This window comes from Artemia sp. Qi Xiang Cuo, chromosome 11 (genome assembly GCF_049724085.1).
Source record: "Artemia sp. Qi Xiang Cuo chromosome 11, ASM4972408v1, whole genome shotgun sequence".
NCBI classification, from domain to species: domain Eukaryota; kingdom Metazoa; phylum Arthropoda; class Branchiopoda; order Anostraca; family Artemiidae; genus Artemia; species Artemia sp. Qi Xiang Cuo.
In genome coordinates, this window is record NC_142804.1 from 52,579,710 (window position 1) to 52,600,127 (window position 20,418).

A 20,418-nucleotide genomic window follows, 5' to 3' on the forward strand; every position below is an offset into this window, starting at 1 on the left:
CAAACCAGAATAACAAACGAAAATAAAAGTAAGAAAAAATTTTTGTTTCGAGAGTAAACTTTTTGTTAAGAGTAAAAAAAAACGAAACTAAAGGGAACAGGAATTATGATGAATAATCAAGGTCATTTAAAGAACAGAAAAAAAAATTAAGAACAGGACTGCTAAGCCCTTCAGCCATCATAGGCTAGAAAGTTATCTTCTGGAAGACTAAGTTTCTATTTGTAGGTAAAATGTAGTTATTACAGACCGACTAATTAAGAAACAGAGTTGTTGTGTGGGGAGGAGAGGGGTTATTTAAAGACCCTTTTGATGCCCACAATTATGTAATACAATCAGGTAGATCCAATCCAAAATCATGTAGATCCAACCCAAAAGATGTACACAGGATACGTGCTTTTGGCTAAGGTGCAATGCAGCAAAGCTGCTCCAAGATTAATTTGTGCTTCTATGGTAGCTTCCCAGGGAAGTTACCGCAGAACTGTAGACTTTCCACAAGAAAAGGTAGATTGTTGAGCTTTACAATGCTGGAGGTAGCAAGGTTAAAATGTATTGCAATTTATAGTAAGATCTTAGGGATAAGGGTAAGTGACCAGGTACTAGATACTATTATTTATGTACAAAATGACTCAAGTCTATTCAGTTTGTTTAACATAGAAAATATGGTTTGAAGAATAGATCGAACTATTTCATATTCAAATAAATTTATGACTTATGATATAGTAATATACAAGAAGAAGATACAACCACTGTCAATGCAATAGCTCAGAAGTGGTGGAGGGATCACTATACTAGATACTCATCATTTAATCACTTAGTTTCAAAATCTTTTTCACAGATGCATAGATTCCAGAACAATTACTGGTATGCATAATAAAAGCCTAAATACTAACTCAAACACCCAATAGTAACAGGAATGTGCCCTTAATACTCCTAAATACTAACACTTATTCTAAATATTCATAAAGCACAAACTCCCAGAGGATGGAATTATGTAAGAGAACTCTGGTTAGGTTGATATGATATTATTGAAAGCATTCAATAATCTTATAGGACCTTGTGTTATAGGGTCAGAGCAGGATTTATGAACAGGGTGAGGTGGAGAAGGGATTTCTACGAGTAAGCCCTTCTTTGTACAATAGAATACAAAGACAAATTAGTCAAATAAAAAAGAAAGACGTTTGAATGGGACTGTACAAATGACCAATCACCCTAACAGGAAAATTTCAATAATTTTGCCCAAAAACACCTAAGCATCAGTTAAAGAAAAACTGGCAATGTCCTACATAAAGGTAAAGATTTTGTTCCCATTTGCAAATAGAAGTCAACTCAATGTAATTCCACATAGGGGGATAGGGGTACCTGTTCCAGTGTGTGCACTTAAGATTAAAAACACTTTTATATTTTGTCCACCAGGGGATAGAGGAACAAAGTTGTAAACATGTCGAAAAGAGCAAGGGGATATTAGACTAGTAACATATTAAAAATAAACTACAGTATAAGACCTTATAATATTCTCATGAAGTTTGGGATATACAAATCCCCGATTATATTTAAGTAATGCTGGAGGGTGTCTTGGCTTTGATCTAAGGGGATATTAGAAAATCTGTTCTAATGGAACAAGAAGAGGTAGAAGTCACTAAAACTGCCTTTTCTAGATCAAAATCTAAACAAAATATGGGTTATTTTGAACCAATCAAAGGCGGGTAGTCCCTCCCCACCATGGGTAGGCATTCCATTATATATAAGCCTACAACAACAATGCAGCAGTGATAGAACATACACATTAATTCGGTTATAAATACAAATACTTTGTGCTTGTAAACACAAACCTGAAGAATACAGAGATAAAGTGTGATGCTAAATCTTACTGGTTGGTCTGTCTCCATAGCTAAGAGCCTCACAAAGCACAGTCCATCCCTCGTCATTTTTAATTTTAACTCGTGCCCCATGAGCAAGAAGTAACTGAACACATTCTTTTCTTCCCAGCATCACAGCCAAATGGAGAGCTGTATTACCTAACAACAAAAAAAGGTTTTGTGAGTTCCTAAATCTTATAACAAAGAATCAAACAGGTTTTATATACAGCTTACTTCAAATAACAACTCAATACAAAAACCCTTTTAGTCAAAAGTGATCAATTTTACTTTATCAAAGAAAAAGAGAAAAAGATTTTGGACAGTATTCTCTAGTGATATATTCTTACTAGTAATAAATGCTAAATGAAACTTTTCTATAATTATTCGTGAACAAGTTTTAGATCGGGCAAATCAAAGTGGTTGAGAGCAAAGAGCATAGGAAACTTACAAGAGTGGAAAGTGGTACAGAAAAAGATCACCACATCATCCAGCACTTGGCCTCTCTTGATATTCTTTCAGTATAATAATTAGGCTAAGCTAGGATAATTGGCGAAATTAGTGCAGTAGTGTCTGATCTCAGATTCTTAAAAAAATAAACAATACCAAGGCTTGAACAAAAAGCCCAGAAACACCAAACACAAGATCATGTCTATGATTTTTTCTATTGACAGCAGTACCAGTTTCTACTCTTATACTCTCGTATCCCGTATTTGTTAGTTACTTGAAGAGAAACTACGTAACTAAACGGGTAGCCGAACTAGCAGATATGACAGCCAAGCACCTTTTCCTTTTATTTAACTAGTGCTAATTTAAAATCATGATACACTTTAAAATGAAGCCCTGTATTATGTTTTTAACATTATTATGTATTTAAAAAAGAAGTCAAGTACCTTTCTTTAAGTAAGAAAACCCCAGTTTTGGCCAGGTCATGTTAAAAAAATTTACCTGGACTTGAAGAGAAATACCATCTTAACCTGCCTTCTATAAGTGACCATTGACATACTAACAGAGCCCATATGCTCCTATTACTCCCAGCCATACAAAAATACAAAGAATAATCTTTTTAAAAATTTATTTGAGTTGTAATTTAAGAAAAACCTACAGGAAAAGATTTTGGCATATCTATACAGGTGCCCCGGGAGGCTTATTTATTTTAGGCAATCAACTGATGGTGGGATTCTGTAACAATGAATCCAATGTTTGGTTGTTGCGTAACTGAAGCGAGTTTAAGCCTCTTTTGTTTCTTTACTTGACACTCTTCTTTTGATAGCTATATTTAGATCAACCTATTAATGATCAAAAGTACTATAAGGTATCAGAATAGCGGTCCTAAAATCAGGCTTGTAGGTTTTGATAGGTAACAAACTTAATGAATCTTATATATTTGAAGTCAACACAATAAGCCAATTCTTTCAATGCATCTATTGATATGAAAATTTCGTTTCTTATAGTTTCGGCTACTATTGAGCCAAATCGCTACTTGCTTACAGTGTGTTACCACAAACTGTTTAATCAGTAGATTGCAATTGTTGAATGATTAATTTTTTTTGTTGGAAAATATTTTCTGTTCTTAATCTCAGGAGCAGTTTTGATAAATAGCCCACTCTAGGTTTTCAACCCATTGAAATCGTTGTTCCAGATTTTTTTTCTACAGTGTTTGGCTGATTTTGTATGATTGATTGTCCGTGGATAACCAAACCAGTCCTTTCAAGCTTCAATTCCTTTTTTGGCAGGCAAAACATGTAGGTAGTTTTGTTTTTTTTATCAATATGTATATCCCTATCTACCTATCTCAGCCATTCCACTGTTGATGAATCGTGAAGAATATTTTTATCTTATTCCCAAAGATACGTGAAGTCCATATAAAATAAATGGTTAATATAGACAATTATTTTTAAGCTTCTTTTTTTAACTGATTGGATTCATTTGAGGCTTAGTCAAATTATATTCAGTGGCATATAATTGCACATTAGCAAATAGGGATCTTGAAAACTTTTAACAGATTGACCCATTGTATAATTTAGTACTACTTGGTAAGTAGCTTAGTGCCTATTTTAGAATAAACTGCACAATCATCCAAAATACAGCACCAATGTATCGTTTTACCAACGCCATTATAAGGCCAATTTTAAGACAGATTCACAGGATGGCTTAATTAAAAAAAAAACTTCAACTGTGGTTGAAAATCTGTTAATCTTGTACTGTGGCCTAGCCTTTGGCAAGGCATTTCTCATCATTTGAGCTTGACTGAAAAGTCCTTTTATAGCACTTTTCTTCTGATCCACCTATAATAATAAAAAAATTCTTGCTTTACTTTAATGATATAACTTCACTTGATGTTCTTTTATAGGTGTCTTAAATTAAATCCAAACTTCGGATAAATTCTTTAGATTTGTCATATTCTTTCACATATTTGTCTCACTGGTTTTTTTTTGCACTAGTTCTTTCTTAACAGAAAACAATTTCAACCAGGCAAACCAAGTCAAATTGCTTTCACAGCAATGTTAAAAGGAATTACGGTACATTAATAATATAGGTAAGAGATTATTTGTTATTGTAGCAAGTTAAGGGAGGGCGGGGGGCCTCCAGCAATAATATCCTGGATTCTAAGGCAAATTTGACTTTTTGTTGAAAATTATAACTATTTTCCTAGAGTCTTTCAAAGCGTGTAAGAAGAGTGGGATTGGAGGTATGAGGTTGAAAACATCTTTTTCTACACTTATGTGAGCTATACATTTATTTCTGAAAGTTTAATTTACATACCATAAATTTGTTCAAAACTATCAAAAGTCACTACACTGAAGAGTAGTCCCCAAAGTCACGCCCAAAACTGGTGGCGCGCCACCAAAAATATTTCAGCACGCCACCACCACAAAGGCTTCGACGCACTGGTGTGCCACCAAAACGGTTTCACCGCCGAATATTTCAAGTGCCAAATTATTTTCTGAGATTATTGAGAAGAAAATATAAGGCAAAATCCACCAACTAATGGCACTTGCAAAAATGTTTGATTCCAATCACATTGTTTTTGAAATTACTTGTCTACAATGTACTTTAGATCATCTTTCACTTGGTTCTGTCCTCTTGACTATAATATAATAGTTTTTATTAAAAAGAGTTTCAACTAGCCCTGATATTCCTCAAATATCTTCTTTATAAACAATCTTCTTTAGATTGAACAAATATATGTAAAATCTTCACTAAACTTCTAGGATCACAAGCATTAAACCTGATGGCCCATACTAGGTCTATAGCTAACAATGTCTAATGGACTAAGACGTCCTTTCATTTCACAAGTTTTATTACGTTACTTCTAAGTGAGAGGATCCAGTCGTAAAGCAATGAGAAATAATAGTCACTGTACTATAGAGAGTGAGATGATGGGAAGTACCAAACCCCCTATTATGTAGATTAACTACTGATTCTTTAAATTATAATGTTGTTCTCTACTTTATAAATATTTTTTTTATATAAGTTCCATTCATTTTCACTATCATATTCATTTTAATCCACCCTTAGCTTTTACGACAAAGTTTAACTTTTGCATTTACAATGCCTCAAAACTGAAAAAAAAAACTGAAAAAAGCTTTCCTCTCAATATTTTCTTAAATGGGGGTCTCAAATGTCAACATCATCTCTCTTATCCATTTTTGCATCACCACTGCCATAACGACATCTAATCAAGCAGCCTCTTTTTCTTTGATGTATGATCATGAATCATGAGGAAATTTGGAGTTATTGTTCTTTTCGGGTAGCTGATTCGCTGACAACACTTGAGATTACAGCCTTTTCTTTAGCCTCAAGCTATTACGTTTATATTTTTAGAAGAGGATTCACTGCAAAAATATTATTCCTGGAGAATCCCACATATCATATAGTGCTGGAACCCACTGGGCAAGGGCAAAAAAAAATTAAAGAAAAATAGTAACTAAAGATTATCTTATCAAAATAAACAGATTTACATAAAAGCCAGCAGATAGCATAATGTAAGTATAATGTTTTAATCCACTATAAAAATACTTTATAATAATTGGGGAGAAAAATTCAACTTTACAGCCTAATCACATGCATAGTTTAAATATATTCCTCCAGCTGAAGATATACTAGAAGTTAAATCCTCTCCATACTGATAGAAAGAACCGATCACAAGAATTTGACACTAAAAACTACAAATTTGAGTTTCTGGAACTCCTTCCCCAAAGAAAGGAAATCTACTGAATTTCCCGGCTTTCCTAAGACTTGTGTTCACTAAGCAATAGCAGATAACCGTCCCTCAATTTTGTGTGGACTGTGTAATTTCATGTTTAGAGACAAATGTAGCACCATGCAATGTGACCTATAAAACAAGGACGATATTCATATAGCTTTTCAGAAGTCCCAAGCCCATTAGCCATCTCCTAATTTTCTGCCAAATTTGGGTCAAAATTAACAACTTTGACTTAGTCTTTTCTGCATGAGGAAAGGGGTTTGAATCCTGGTGTCACTGATTATTTAGTTTGGAACAGGGTCAGTGGCATAATTATGTATGCTTAGCTAGAATCAAACCAGCTCTAAATGAATACATGGAGGTATCAGGGGAAGGTAAAGAGGAAGGGTGTGCAAAGGCAAAGGATGGTTGGTCCCCAGCCCCCCATTGCACTTCCTTGCTGAATGGCCATGAAACAGAGATCAGCATCACCAGTAGTAACTGTTAAGTCCAGTGTTGTACTCTCCACCTTCACCTTTAGTTTTCTTTGGAAGAGACATCTGGAAATTGCAAAATAGGTAAAGGGTAGTCAAAGAAGTGGAAAGTAAGTTGCATGACCAGGAAATTAAGACATGGAGTAAGATAAATGCATAAGGACAAACCCTTGAGATTTCTTGCACCAGACATGGTACAAACAAATTTGTTTTAATTTAAGTTTTAGAATTTAAATTCAATTAAATTCTCTGTTTTGTCAGATTGATTTTATTTTCAGCCAGCTTAAGGTTTCACTGTCAATCATTTGGATCAAAAAATGTTTGAGAGTAGTTAAGATTGATGTCTTGTCCATATTTTGTTCAAGATTTGGTCATGGTAACAAAGCTGAAAAGGAAGTGTGGACCCCAAGAACTCTGAACAAAATTCTAAAAATAGAACAAACGCTGATCACAGCGCGCTGCTGATCAATTTTTGGCAATGTTCTATTCTTTGATAAAATTATTCACAAAACTTATTGGGGTAGCTGATCCACTCACAGCACCTTAGATTACAGTCTTTTCTCCAGTCTCAGGTTGTTATGTTTACATTTTTAGAGAAGGATTCATAAGAAAATATTATTCCTGGTGACACCCCCATATTCTATAGTGCTGGATCTCACTGAGCCAGGGCAAAAAAACAAAACAGATTTACATAAAAGCCACCTAATAGTATAATGTAAATATAAACTTTTATTTCAGTGTAAAAAGTACTCTATAATAATTAGGGAGTAAAATTCCATTTAAATTCAATTAAATTTTAAAGGTTAACAAGGTCATATGTACTAAATCACTAGAGCTTCTCCATGAGCCTTTGTAGGCTGTATTTTCCCTTTGGTTTCTCTATCCAGGTTGTTCTCTATATTTATCCTCACTAGTAGGCACTTTCCTCCTTTGCTACCACCTCTATACCCCTACAAAAAATTATGAGCTTCCCTACCAAAAGAAGCATATAAATACCCCTTATGGTTGAAAAAATGTGCTGCCAGAAACCCTAAAGCATTACAGGGATACATTTTTTAGGTTCTTTTGAAAGTGTAACATATATGATCTCTATATCAGTAAAGATTAAAATCATCATACACACCCAGTAGCCATTGCAGACTAGTTTTGATTGTGATACCAACAGTAATCCTACATTGCAAAAGGATAAAACAAAACGCCTCTTCAGGTCCTAGGCTAATTTGGATAGATTGTTCAAAGCTGCAAATTAAAACACCAAGGAATTCAAAATGAAAACATTTTTGCCACCTAGCTCCATCTTAGGTCTATTAATTCCTGAAAACCAGGTCTAAGCCCCCTCCCCCCCCCCTGCATAATTTTGGATATTCTTTAGAAGGGAAATTGATAGTTCTACTCACCTGTTTTCAGTCAGAGGCAAAGCTATAGTGTTAGCCAAAGTAAAGAGCCATAAGGGTTCAATGTATTATTATTTATTAATTTTTTCCCAGAGGCACTTCATATGGAGGCAGTGGTCATAAAACCTTTGGAGAGGGCCCATTTGAATGCAAATTCAAAGTTGTCAAAAGTTTAAGAGTCAAAAGTAATTGGAGGGCAATACGCCACCACCCACACTGTTTTTCCCCAAATGCACCTGATCAAAATTTTGATATAGCCATTTTGTTCAAAATAGTCCAAAGGTGAGATAATCATGCCTCCAGACTAGACAAACCCCCTATCATCTCACCAGGGCAAGGATTGTAAACTATGCAAGTTGCCTATTGTTAAGATATATGGTTTTTATAGGAAGGTTGGTTGTATAAACCAACCTTCCTATAAAAAATTAAATTACCTTAGTTTTGGGTCTGACTTTATTTAATATATATATAAATGACGTGCCAGAAATCCTAAACAACAAAGTAAGCCTCTACGCTGATGACTCGAAACTTATCGGTCATGCAGACACAGCAGAGAATATTAAGTCAATCCAACTGGACCTCAATACATTCACTCACTGGACTAATATTTGGAGGCTTGAATTCAATGCATCAAAATGCAAGACTCTCCACCTTGGGAAGAAAAACCCACACACTCACTACCATATGGATTGTAGGGATGGGTCCCGAAATGCCATTTCCAGCAGCCACGGGGAGAGAGATCTTGGTGTCCTGGTAGACGACGAATTGAAATTTCATATTCATGCACAAGCAACTATTGCAAAGGCTAATCAGATATTGGCCTAATCAAAAGAATGTTCACTAGCAGATCTTCAATTGTTATGACAAAACTATACAAAAGTCTAGTTTGACCAAGGCTAGAGTTTGGAATGTGTATTGCATGCCCAATCAATAAGACAGACCAAGCAGCTCTAGAATCAGTCCAGAGGAGGGCAACGAAATGTATTAGAGACCTCTATGATGTCCCTTATCCATCCCGGCTCCGTAAGCTTAGAATACCATCTCTAACATATCGTTGCAAATGAGGCGATGTGATAACAGCATACAAGCTCCTAAATGCTGAGGATACCATTCCTGGCCTTTTCCAACCAGACAATTGAAACAGAACTCGTGGTCATTCTCAAAAGCTTTTCCGGAAACGAGCCAACACCAAACTAAGGAATAAGTTCTTCTCAAATAGAGTTGTCAGCTTGAGGAACTCCCTTAGTGAAAAAACAGTTACCTCTACCAGCGTGGATGCATTCAAGTCATCAGTGGATAGGGAGTGGCTCAACAAACCGCGGTGCACCATTTGGGACACCACAGATGATGATTAACTATCATCACTGAAGCTGGCGGACACAGGATTCGTCCTATCGCTAGCAAGTGCGATTTAAGGTAATAAACTTTGGAGGGAACTCATTTAACTGGAAATTGGAAGTTCCAGTGCCATTTTTAAGATTCAAAAGTGATTGAGGGCAATCACCCCCTCCCATACCCATTTTCACGTTTTTCACAGTGGGCAGATGCCTCAAAGGGTAATTGGCATTTTAATTCCAAAACATCTGAACTCTCATTGAACCTTCAGGTAATACAGAACTAGTTCTAAGGAAGGGGAACATCTGGTAAACATTTTGAGGTATTTATTTTATACTTTCTCTGTGGTTGTTCAATTTGGCACATGGGGGAATTTTCCCAGGGGATTATTTTCAAAATAGTCCAAAGGTGAAATAACCATGCCTCCAGGCTAGACAAACCCCCTATCATCTCCAAAGGCAAGGACTGTAAACTATGCAAGTTGCCTATTGTTAAGATATATGGTTTTCATAGGAAGGGTGGTTGTATAAACTTTGGAGGGGACTCATTCAAACGGAAATTGGAAGTTCCAGTGCCATTTTAAGATTCAAAAGTGATTGGAGGGCAACCACCTCTCCCATACACTTTTTCACGTTTTTCATAGTGGGCAGATGCCTCAAAGGGTAATCTTTGTAATCTCACAAAAATATTTGTACTATAAAAGTGAATGTTGCAAAGTAGATCTGCAGCTTAAATGAAGTACAAGAAAAGTACTCTGGTAAATTTTTTGCAGTTCATATTATTGACTTACAAATAAAGTGAACATACCGCTCAATGCCTTTTGTTATGCTCTTTATGAATATAATAATTGCTTCTATCAGAAATTCAAATTTACCCACCTACACCCCCCTAATGTGCAAATATATACCCAGAATTCTCAACATCAAAATTTTGAATTGCAAAATTCAGCACTATTTTTGTTGATAGCATTTGAAAAACTTGAAACGGTAGGGAAACATTATATATTTGCATTGCCTAATAAATGAGGTTTGAATTGTTATAAAAGTATTTTTGGAATATGTTACTGTTGAACAACTTATTTATAAACTAGTTATATGTTTCTAACAACTTTTCAATTACTTAACCAGTGTGATAACTTCTTTGTGTGGTTATAATTCAGGGTATAAATTGCACAATAGGGGGGGGGGTGGGTAATTTTGAATTTCTGATAGAAGTGATTATCATATTTGTAAATAGCATTAAAAAGGCATTGAGTGGTATGTTCACTTCATTCATAAGTCAATAATATGAACTGCAATACTTTACCAGTACTTCCAGCTTCACAACTTTCCTCAATCCTAATTTATAAGGTTTCAAAGATCTGCCAAAACATTTCTTAAATTTAGAAACAAAACATTCATATGTCTTAAAATTTTACTCAAATAAAAGGAATTATATTTTCAGAACTAAAACCAGAGAAAAAGAAACTGAAAATTAAGGTATATTATTGTTTTGTCTAAATTCTAATAGGTAGCCCATAGGCTTTTTAAGTAGGCAGATTTCTAAGACATAAAAATCAGAAGAGGGTTAAGATAGTGGCTTGACAATACCTTCCCAGACTATGATTTTGACCCTGGATTCATTATCAGGGCTGTTGTTTTGGGAGGGGGCAGCTGCCCCTACTCCCCAATAATGTGAAGAAAATAATTATTATATAGCCTATTGACTGTACAGATACTGGAGCTGGAGGTGTGCCTCTCTTCATTTCTGAAAGTTTTATCTTCCAAAGCTAACCCCTTTCTAAGATAGCAAAAAATAGCTTGGCTAGTACCCAAAGTACTTGAAAAATTCACCTAAAAAATGGTATTTTTTTTGCTTTAAATCTGCAAGCTAAAAGATGAATATACAATCAATGCACCTTTTGATGCTGAATAGACCAATTGCTACCTAAATTAACCTAGTCCCCCCTAATCAGGTCAGACAGCTTAGACCACTGGTTCTCAAACTATGGTACACATACTCTTTGGGAGTATGCAACAATTTTGAGGGGGAACACAGCCAGCCAACAAAAAATAAAACAACACTTTAACTTCAGAACTGGAAATTTAATTTATATTTTATCTATAGTTTACTTAAGTAGAGTAACTGAGAAGGGGTACCTAAAATGTATTGTGGGTAAAAAGAGGTAAATCTAAATAAGCTTGAGAACCACTGGCTTAGGCTAAAGCCCTAGGCTTGTCAATACACAGCACTTTCTCCAGCTGATTTTTTTTCTTCTTCAAACTGGCATTATGGACCAATTTTGGCAACATTTCAAACTAATAAAGTCATCAAAATTTTGGTGAAATTGTAGACAAGCTATTTTTGTTACCTTGGAAAGGGGTTAGGTCAGGAGATCAAAACTTTCAGGGATGGATCTACAGACTAAAGTGTGTCCTGTGAAGTAATTTTGAAGTATCTAACTCTATTCCTTCTCCTCTAAAGGTCACTGAAACTCAGTAATCTTTGGTTTATAAAGTGAAACCTTACAAAATAGGTTTTATACTAAAATGAAGTACAAGAAAAGCAGGTAAATTTTTTGCAGTTCATATTATTGGCTTACAAATAAAGTGACCATACCACTCAGTGTCTTTTTTTATGCTCTTTACAAATACAAGCTTCTATCAAAAATTCACATTTACCCACCTTCACAATGTGCAAATATATACCCTGAATTGTAACCACACAAAAAAGTTATCAACGCTAGCTAAGTTATTGAAAAGTAGTTAAAAACATGTAATTAGTTTATAAATAAGTTGTTCAAAAATAAAATCTTCTAAAAATACTTATTTATAACAATTCAAACCTCATTTATTAGGTAACTCAAATATAAAATGTTTTCCTACCATTTCAAGTTTTTCAAATGCTGTCAACAAAAATAGTGCTGAATTTTGCTTTTCAAATCTTTGATGTCGAAACTTCATGTTATTTTACATATCAGGTTATATTTTTGCACTTTAGGGGGATGTTAGTGGTTAAATTTGAATTTGCAATATAAGCAATTATTATATTTGTAAAGAGCATGAAAAAGACATCAAGTGGTATGTTCATTTTATCTCTAAGTCAATAATATGAAGTGTGAAAAATTTACCAAAAAGTGTTTTCAGCTTTGCTTAATCTCAAATTATTAGATTTCAAAGATCGGTAAACACATTCCTGAATTTTGAAAAAACCTAATGATATGGCTTAATATTTGACTTGAATAACAGTAATTGCATTTTAATAACTAGGCCTAAAACCAGAGAAAAAGAAACTTAAAACTGAAAATTAAGGTATAGGCCCTAATGTAGCTGTGTCAAAACTCCAATAGGTAGGCTATAGACACGTCAAGTAGGCAATTTTCTAAGGCTTAGAAATCAGAAAAGGGTTGACATAACAGCTTGGCAATATCTCCCAGGAGTATATTTTTGGCTCTAGCTTCATTACTAAAAGTTTCATTTTCCTAACCTAACCTCTTTCCAATATAGCTGAAAGGATAAATTTTTACCAAATCATATTATTGAGTTAGGAAAAAAGTGAATACACCATTTGATGCCTTTTGTATGCTGATTAAAAATATAATAGGCTAATCATTTCAATCAGAAATGAATTTCAGCCCTCCCCCCCCTAACCTAACCCCCACCCCCATATGTACAAATATATAGGCTATAGCCTATCCTGAATTGAAATATATAGGGGGGGGGGGCTAAAATTCATTTCTGATAGAAGTGATTGTTATATTTGTAATCAGCATAAAAAAGGCATCAAATGGTAGCCTACATTTACTTTATTTGAAACTCAATAATGTGATTAGACAAAAATTTACCACTGAAAGTAGCTTGTCTAGAATGTTTCCAAAGTTTTCTTTTATATAGCCTAGGGCTGTACTTGACCCTAGGCTATTGCTGGGATATAATTGCAAGAGTAAGCAGAAATTATAGGCTAGGCCTAGGAATCAGCACTAAAAGATTCATCAGGTGGTACATTTACCTGTTACTGGAAAACAGGTCAATAAAACTAGAAATTAGTACTCTTATATTTATTCCTTATTGTCATTTTTTAACCTTTAGCCTATCCTTAGCATGGCAGCAGCTTAGACCTACACTATATTTAATCTGAAATTTAACAGATAATCATCACAGAACTTCGATGTTAATTACAATTTTATACATACCAAATTTATCTTTTTCGTTAACATCTTCTTTTTTAATCAACGAGGATAAGAGTTTTACATCATTCTCAAACACAGCTCTATGAAGCTTAGGCATATTTGATCAAAATTCAAATGTTTGCCTTTAACAGCCATCTATGAGAAATATTCATAATCTAGCGCTACTTTTCATATCGTGGCTCGCATATATGGCTGACGGGAATAGCTACATTTTTTAACGACTTTTTTTTTTTTTAACGGCACAAAAATAAGCCAAACAAACCAGAAAGCATGTAATCAGTCTTGCTTAAAACAAAAAGAAATCGCGACAAATTAACGAATAGAATCTAAGACAAATAGCACTTAAAATGGATCACCACCTTAATCTGAAATGAACAAAAACACCACAAATAAAAACAGGTCTGCCGCCTCTCCAGACCTTACAAAAGTTGGTGTCATTTGTGCTTCACTCAAAACAATATGCATTTTTAACAGTAAACATTAATCAAACTCACAGTAAAGAAAAATAACAGTCTCTTAAATTAGAAATATCAATGACTTTAAATTTCACTTTATTACATTAAATGGGTTATTTTTTTCAATCTTATTCCTTTTGGCTGGATTTCATTAAAGAACACAGCAAAATTGATGCTAAATGGGAGTTTTAAAATTTCACTAGGTAATCTTTAATATAATCAATTTAGTTTTTTGAAGTGATATTTCGAGCTGGTGAGTCAACAAATGATTACCTTAATTACGTTAATTCGACTTCGGAGTGATATTAAGTCCCATGTTGGATCAGTTCGGTTCTGATTTTGAGATGGCAGTTAAAAGACTTTGCACAAAATATAAACAAACGGGGTTATGACTGTGTCTACGGCCCAGTGACACACCTTCCGACTATGACCCGTCAATTCAATTTAAACATTTAAACACAATTTATTTAAAGGAAAAAAATTATATACAAAAAGTTATTTTATATTAGATTAACAGAACTCGATTGATAGTCGGAAATAAAACGATTTATAAAAATAGAATTCCAAGAATCCCAAAGTAGATTAGAAGCCATGGATGGGATTGTTCCAAGGACCTTCAAATTCCTATTTTTTCTACTTTCAATATGAAACCAGGCTGGTTATATTAATATGAGGTTAGAATTGCTAGCTCTGCCAACACCTCAGCTAAACGGTATGAAAGTTTCATACCATTTAGCTGAGGTATTGGAAGAGCTAGCGATTCTAACCTCTTATCAATACAACCAGCCAGATCGTTTCCATATAATGATGCTTAAGGTTATCGTAGTTAAATGGCTAGATAGGGTTTTATAAAGGGGGCAAAATTTAGAGATTTTTCGCCCATTACAAAAAAAAACTCATTCATCAAATGCATTTTGAGTTTTTGATCATTGATCATCAGCGCTGAAAAATATGTTTTCTGTCCCAAAGCTCCTTTTGGTCTGGGCTATTAGTTTCCTGACCTCTGAGGTTCGAACCGATCAAGCAGAAAAGTTTTACCCTGGCTTGTACGTCTTTCACATTCTTGTCTGCTGCAGTTCGAAAAAGGTATAAAAAGACAACTTTACGACTAAAGCCTGTCTGTGAAAATTAACCATTTATAGAATTAGGGCTCTTGTCCCTAGGACTCAAAGGGTCATGTGTGGCTTCTGGACGTATATTTATTTGATCTTTCAACTATTCTGACTGAAATGGCTGTTTTGAAATTTTAATTCCATACCGCCTGGGCTTCACGGTGGCGCATGGAAAATTAAGGGTTTTCAGGGCCACAGATCCAATTTGTACTTCCAATCATATATTTTTTAAAAAAAGATTAAAAATACATATCTGAATTCTACCAAGGTACTGGTTTTAACAATATGTCATATATCCACATTTTTAAATAGTGTGTGAACATGAATAATGGGCCAATGTTATTCGAAGTTCTGTCCATGAAAATCAACACACTTATTTCAACACTGAATCCATAACTGGGTGTATTCTGGAAAGCCATTCGGACAGGCAGAAACACTCGTGAAAATGGCTGACAAGCGAAATTTCTTTCTGTTCATCTCTTAAAAAGTCTGAGAACGGATTTTACACTCACAGATATGATCTACAAATTACCGATTAAAATGCTGCACATTAGCCCCTACGAGGCACTAAATTCTTCGTTAAGCTCGGGTTATTCAGCGATTTGATCGAAAAAAGATTGCCACGTTATTGTACTATTAGAGCTAGTCTGTCGGCTCATCAAGTGCCAATACCACTTGAACGAAGTCTTTAGAATTACATAGCCACACACCAACTTCAAACTAGCCTCAGTTTTTTAGCAATTTGAAACAGCCTTTGTTTTCATATCGTTTGAAATCCGTGGTACGTGACAGACACAGAAAACATAGCTTCTCTCTAGCGTCCGTACACGCTAACTTAAATATTAGTATAAGTTGCAGCTCGACACTACCTGTCTTAATAGACCAGGCTATGGGAAAACTACATTAAGCGACTGTATTGTCATCATTTAGTGCTGAATTAACGCATTTACTGTACTATTCGATGATGTCTCGTAATCCAGACTCTAATACAGAAATAATAGCCATTTGAAGTGAACACATGTGATTTGAAGTTAAATGGAAAAACTAATGCTTGTCTGAATAAAGGTTATTTTTTCCAAATCTCCAGATTAGAATATTAGTGATGATAGCCTAGACCTCAAAGCTGCCTTTTTATTTCTTTAACAAAAAACAATCGCACAGTTGTCAACACATATATTAGGATGACTTGTTAAAAGCTTCAAGTTTCATTGAAACGAGATATTACGGGGTATTCTTTTTCACGGTGGGGATTTTGGGCAAAGGGGTTTGGAAGGATTGAATTCGTTATATTGTGGAGAAAAAGCTGAAACTTAGTGCCACTTTATGTGGCACTGCCACAATATATCGGAGAAATATTTGATTTGATATAACTATTATTGCAATTTTGAATTTACATGCTTATTGGGAATAGACAAAGGGCTAGGCAATAGGTCATATCGTATATAGCAACCAGGCAAGGACAGGGACCAGAGGCACAGATTAGAGTATACCTTTGATAGACATCATACAATTCCATGCATAACAAAGTCCATTTATAGCTGGGTTAAGTTTAATCCAAATATTAAGATATGACGAAAAAAGTTTAATTTTGTATTACATAACAATAAAGCGCATTTTACATATAAGCTAGCTGACATATAGTTTAGTTCAGCTGCGTAGATACGAATCTATTTCAAAGGAATTGGGGGAAGGGGTCAAATTTAGGATGGGTGTTTTTTTTAATACCTTCAAAGCACCGAATTCTACAAAAATTTCAGAGACAGGCTCAAGAGGGCAAGCACACCTTTTGTACGTGCCCCCTAGTATAGTCACAGTTGACTCGTTAGGGTAGACTTTGAGAAGACAGATGTTTGTCCAGTGATGTATTATTAATGTCTCGCTTGATAGTCATATAGAGTGAATGGTTGTAGAAGGCTGGGAGAAGATTCGTTTAATCCCACACTGAAAGTTATGTTGTCCCTAATAAGGACCAAAATCAATCAAATGGCTACCACACACCCCTTCAGCGCCCTCAGTCCCAAACAGAATCGGATCGACACTCTAAGATAAGCATTTTATTCATAACGGTCAAAAAGTAAAATGCCTCAAGGCGCAAAATAATAAGAATAATCCCAGGGATAACTACCCGAAATACGGGAATGACCCAAAAAGAACAAATGCTTCATAAATCCATAATAGAAAAACGGTGTATATTACATCTTCTTGAAATTAAAGTTATACGAGGACATTTAAACTGCATGATTTATGCCCCCAAAGTGATATCCTTGAGCCGAAGCCCCTCTCCCTTTTTGAAGGATTTGAATTTGTATGAGTAAGGGCCCAAAGTGAACCTTTGGACCCTCTCCCACCACAATTGTTTTTAAAATATCTTTTTCATGTCACATTTTACTGAAATCACATCCATACACAGATTTCCAATCTGTACGACAGAAGGGTTTGAAGGAAATTAAAATTTTCACAAATTAATTTCACATACAATTGATTTACAGGGATTTCTAAACTAGCTGACACCAAGGATATCAATATTTAAAATTCGGAATCTTAAAAATTCTCCCGCTTTTTCCAACGTCACATATATATGCATATTGTACCTCTTTTGATTCATGAATGTTAATGAATGGCCGCGAGCGTTAGTGAATGGCCCCAAAATGGTTAGATGTTAATAATGAAAGCTTGTTAAGATAATCTAAACACAATATTGATGCATTTTAAAATTGTGTTTGATTTCTACCCACGTTACACTGACCTTTTCTTTTAGGAGTAGCCCAAGAAAAGAAACAAGAGGCTACGTCATGCAAAGTAAAGGAGAAAAGGAAAACAAATTATTTAACACAATAGACTGTTGGGGCTCTCTGCCCCTTTTCTTTCTTTTATCAGATATTTGATCTGTTTTCCTTTCATAATTACAGTTACCTATAGTAAAATTTCAAAAGATAGGCTAAATTCCCGTTGCTAAGTCAATGGTGTTGCAATAAGTAAACTTTCGGGCTAAAATCTATTTCTGTTTGTCTGGGCTTGACCATTGAAAAAGAATGGTATTCAAAAGTTTTTGATTTTTAAGCTCTCATTCATAGGATTTGCTAGGGTCGATCTAGGATCCACTCCTACACCAGGTTTCTTTGCGTAAATGTAACGATCTTTGTAGCTAGTTCGTCCATAGACTGCAAAGTCTACGTTATAGAGTTTAGAGTGCATGTTTTGATGGAGTTGACACTTCGAGGAATAAAAGTAAGTTATTTTCTCCAAATGTGTGAGATTATTTTCCCCCGAATCCCGGCACGGTAGGAAAAGAGGTTGCGAGACGTACCTTTAGTAATATATCGACAAAAAGGGCCCGTTTACCCTCCAAGGAGATACTTAGAGAGATATCAGTGGTCGCAAAGAGTGTAGCCCTTGAAAAAATAGTATACGTTTCACACGTATACTGGTTGCAATGCCACTGCCCGAAGAGACTGTAGGACCCTTTTAATCACTCGATAACGTTACTAGGTGCTAGCGACACCGACAACGGCACTGGTATGGCATTAGGGAACAAATAGTGAGGGCTCACGAGCATTCCACATGACATAGTGGTGCCAGTGGTGGTTATCTCATCGAGTATAGACCTAATATATAACTAAACTTGTGAATATCCAGTTATTTCTCTTCCTAAAATTTCCTAACTAGTTTTCGCCCCTGCAGAATAGCTTTCAGCCAAGGTAAAATTTTTGGCGAGAAAAAATTCTTGAGCCCGATACTTACTTTCAAATGAGTCTTTGCGAAGTCTCACAATTTGGTTTATAGTGAAAAAAGGGTACAAATAAAATCGCGAACAAGGAGAGGCTAAATCACTCTAGGTTATTTTACAAACAAGGTATTTTAGCCAAATCTAAGCACGACACATGAAAAATCAAACGATTCCCAATTTGATTATCCTTGTCTATTTTTTTCTAAAAACGATTAGATTTTAGCACAGTTGTACCATTTGTCCCCAGGGGCATCCCGAGGGAGGGGGGGGTCCCCCAAGTTTTTTTGGCATTCGGTAAAATTTTGTCGAAGGCGAAAATTTCGGCCCAAAATTTAGCAAAATTCTTGATTTCTGCAGAAAATTCGGCATAAATCAGGTAGTGATTAAGTAAAATTTACGATGATCGCCCCCCCCTCCCCCAAATGAAACGAGCCACGGGACGCTACTGCTTGTTCCTATAGAATTTTTTTCATAAACACTTGCAGAACCCGAAATTTACTTTCACATATTATTTCTCGAATTCAAAAAAATCTACACTATAAACCAATAGTACTTGTTTTTGAATTTTATGTGCCTAATCGATTAATAGTTTAATACATGTAAGTTTTGTTTCGTGATTTTCCTACTTTACAACCATAGAGCCTTTTTGGGATCTCTGATTGTGTTTTTTTTTTGTTGAAATAAATTGTCTAAAAGAATAAAGAAATTGAAGTGAATCCCAGCCAGAATACGATTTTCGACAGTTTTTCATCATAAGGTATCCAAACCCACCCACAGGCTCTTTATTCTTCCGTTTTCGCAAATATCTTCTGCAATTGTCTTTTTGGACTCGCAATCGGTACATTTCGAGTACATATGGTGTTTTTGATATTTCTTCAAAAATTGACCACCTTGTAGACAGGTTCTGTATGCGCCGAGAAAACATTGTCGGCTTTCCACTTAATTGTTTAGTTTAATTGTGTTGCTTAAATAGCTGAGATGTTATTTGTTTTTTTTAGAGTATTTTCTTGTTTATTGTTTTCATTTTTATTTTGTTTTTTTTTTGTACTCCTCTAAGTGCATTTCATTTAAGTAACGAGGGTTGAAATAAATTATTATGATTATTATTATAGGAATTTAGAATACGAAAATTCAAGTTGAATACCCTCCATCCCAATCTATTCAAAGCTCCCCTCTTTACGCCCTCCCATCAAGTTCCAACTGCCTTTAAACCCTTTCTTATGACCTCTTCCTACCCCATTCATGAACGACAACTGATTTACATTTGGTCCTAGATTGGTGGTAAAAAGAGACGATCATTGGCAATCTGTCATCCTTCATCCATATAACGTGTCCTAGCTATCTCAATCTTTCTCTCATAATAGCCAAAGAAAGCACGATGAAACCACGCTTTTCGTACAGCTTACTGTCCGAAATACGGTCAGTCAAAACAATCTGCAGACATTTCTCTGGAAAACATCTAACACACCTTTCTCCGTCTTCCGAAACACCCTCATTTCAAAACCATTCTTCACTACTGTCAACACTGTGGCTTCCAATATTTTGATCTTGGTGCCCAGACTTATCTTCCTATTCTTACAAACTTTTTCAACTGTGGAAATACACCCAGGACTTGGCTAGTCTGTTTTTAACATCTTCACTGCAACTACCATCTTTGCCAATAATAAAACCTAGATAAGTAAATTTATCCA

The 20,418-nt window shown here is 35.1% G+C and overlaps 1 protein-coding gene across 1 annotated transcript in view; it reads right to left on the bottom strand.

Moving 5' to 3' along the window:
• The window catches only part of LOC148947125 (ankyrin repeat domain-containing protein 13C-like), a 59,064-nt gene extending 45,528 nt beyond the window's left edge, over positions 1-13,536 (bottom strand). Inside the window, exons 1-2 of the mRNA XM_089096890.1 lie at positions 13,437-13,536; positions 1,869-2,015 (exon numbers count right to left, since the gene is read on the bottom strand). Coding sequence (XP_088953016.1) covers positions 1,869-2,015; positions 13,437-13,530 — 241 coding nt within the window. The 5' untranslated portion in view covers positions 13,531-13,536. The remainder of the gene's footprint in view (positions 1-1,868; positions 2,016-13,436) is intronic.
• Between the last annotated feature and the right edge of the window lie 6,882 nt (positions 13,537-20,418).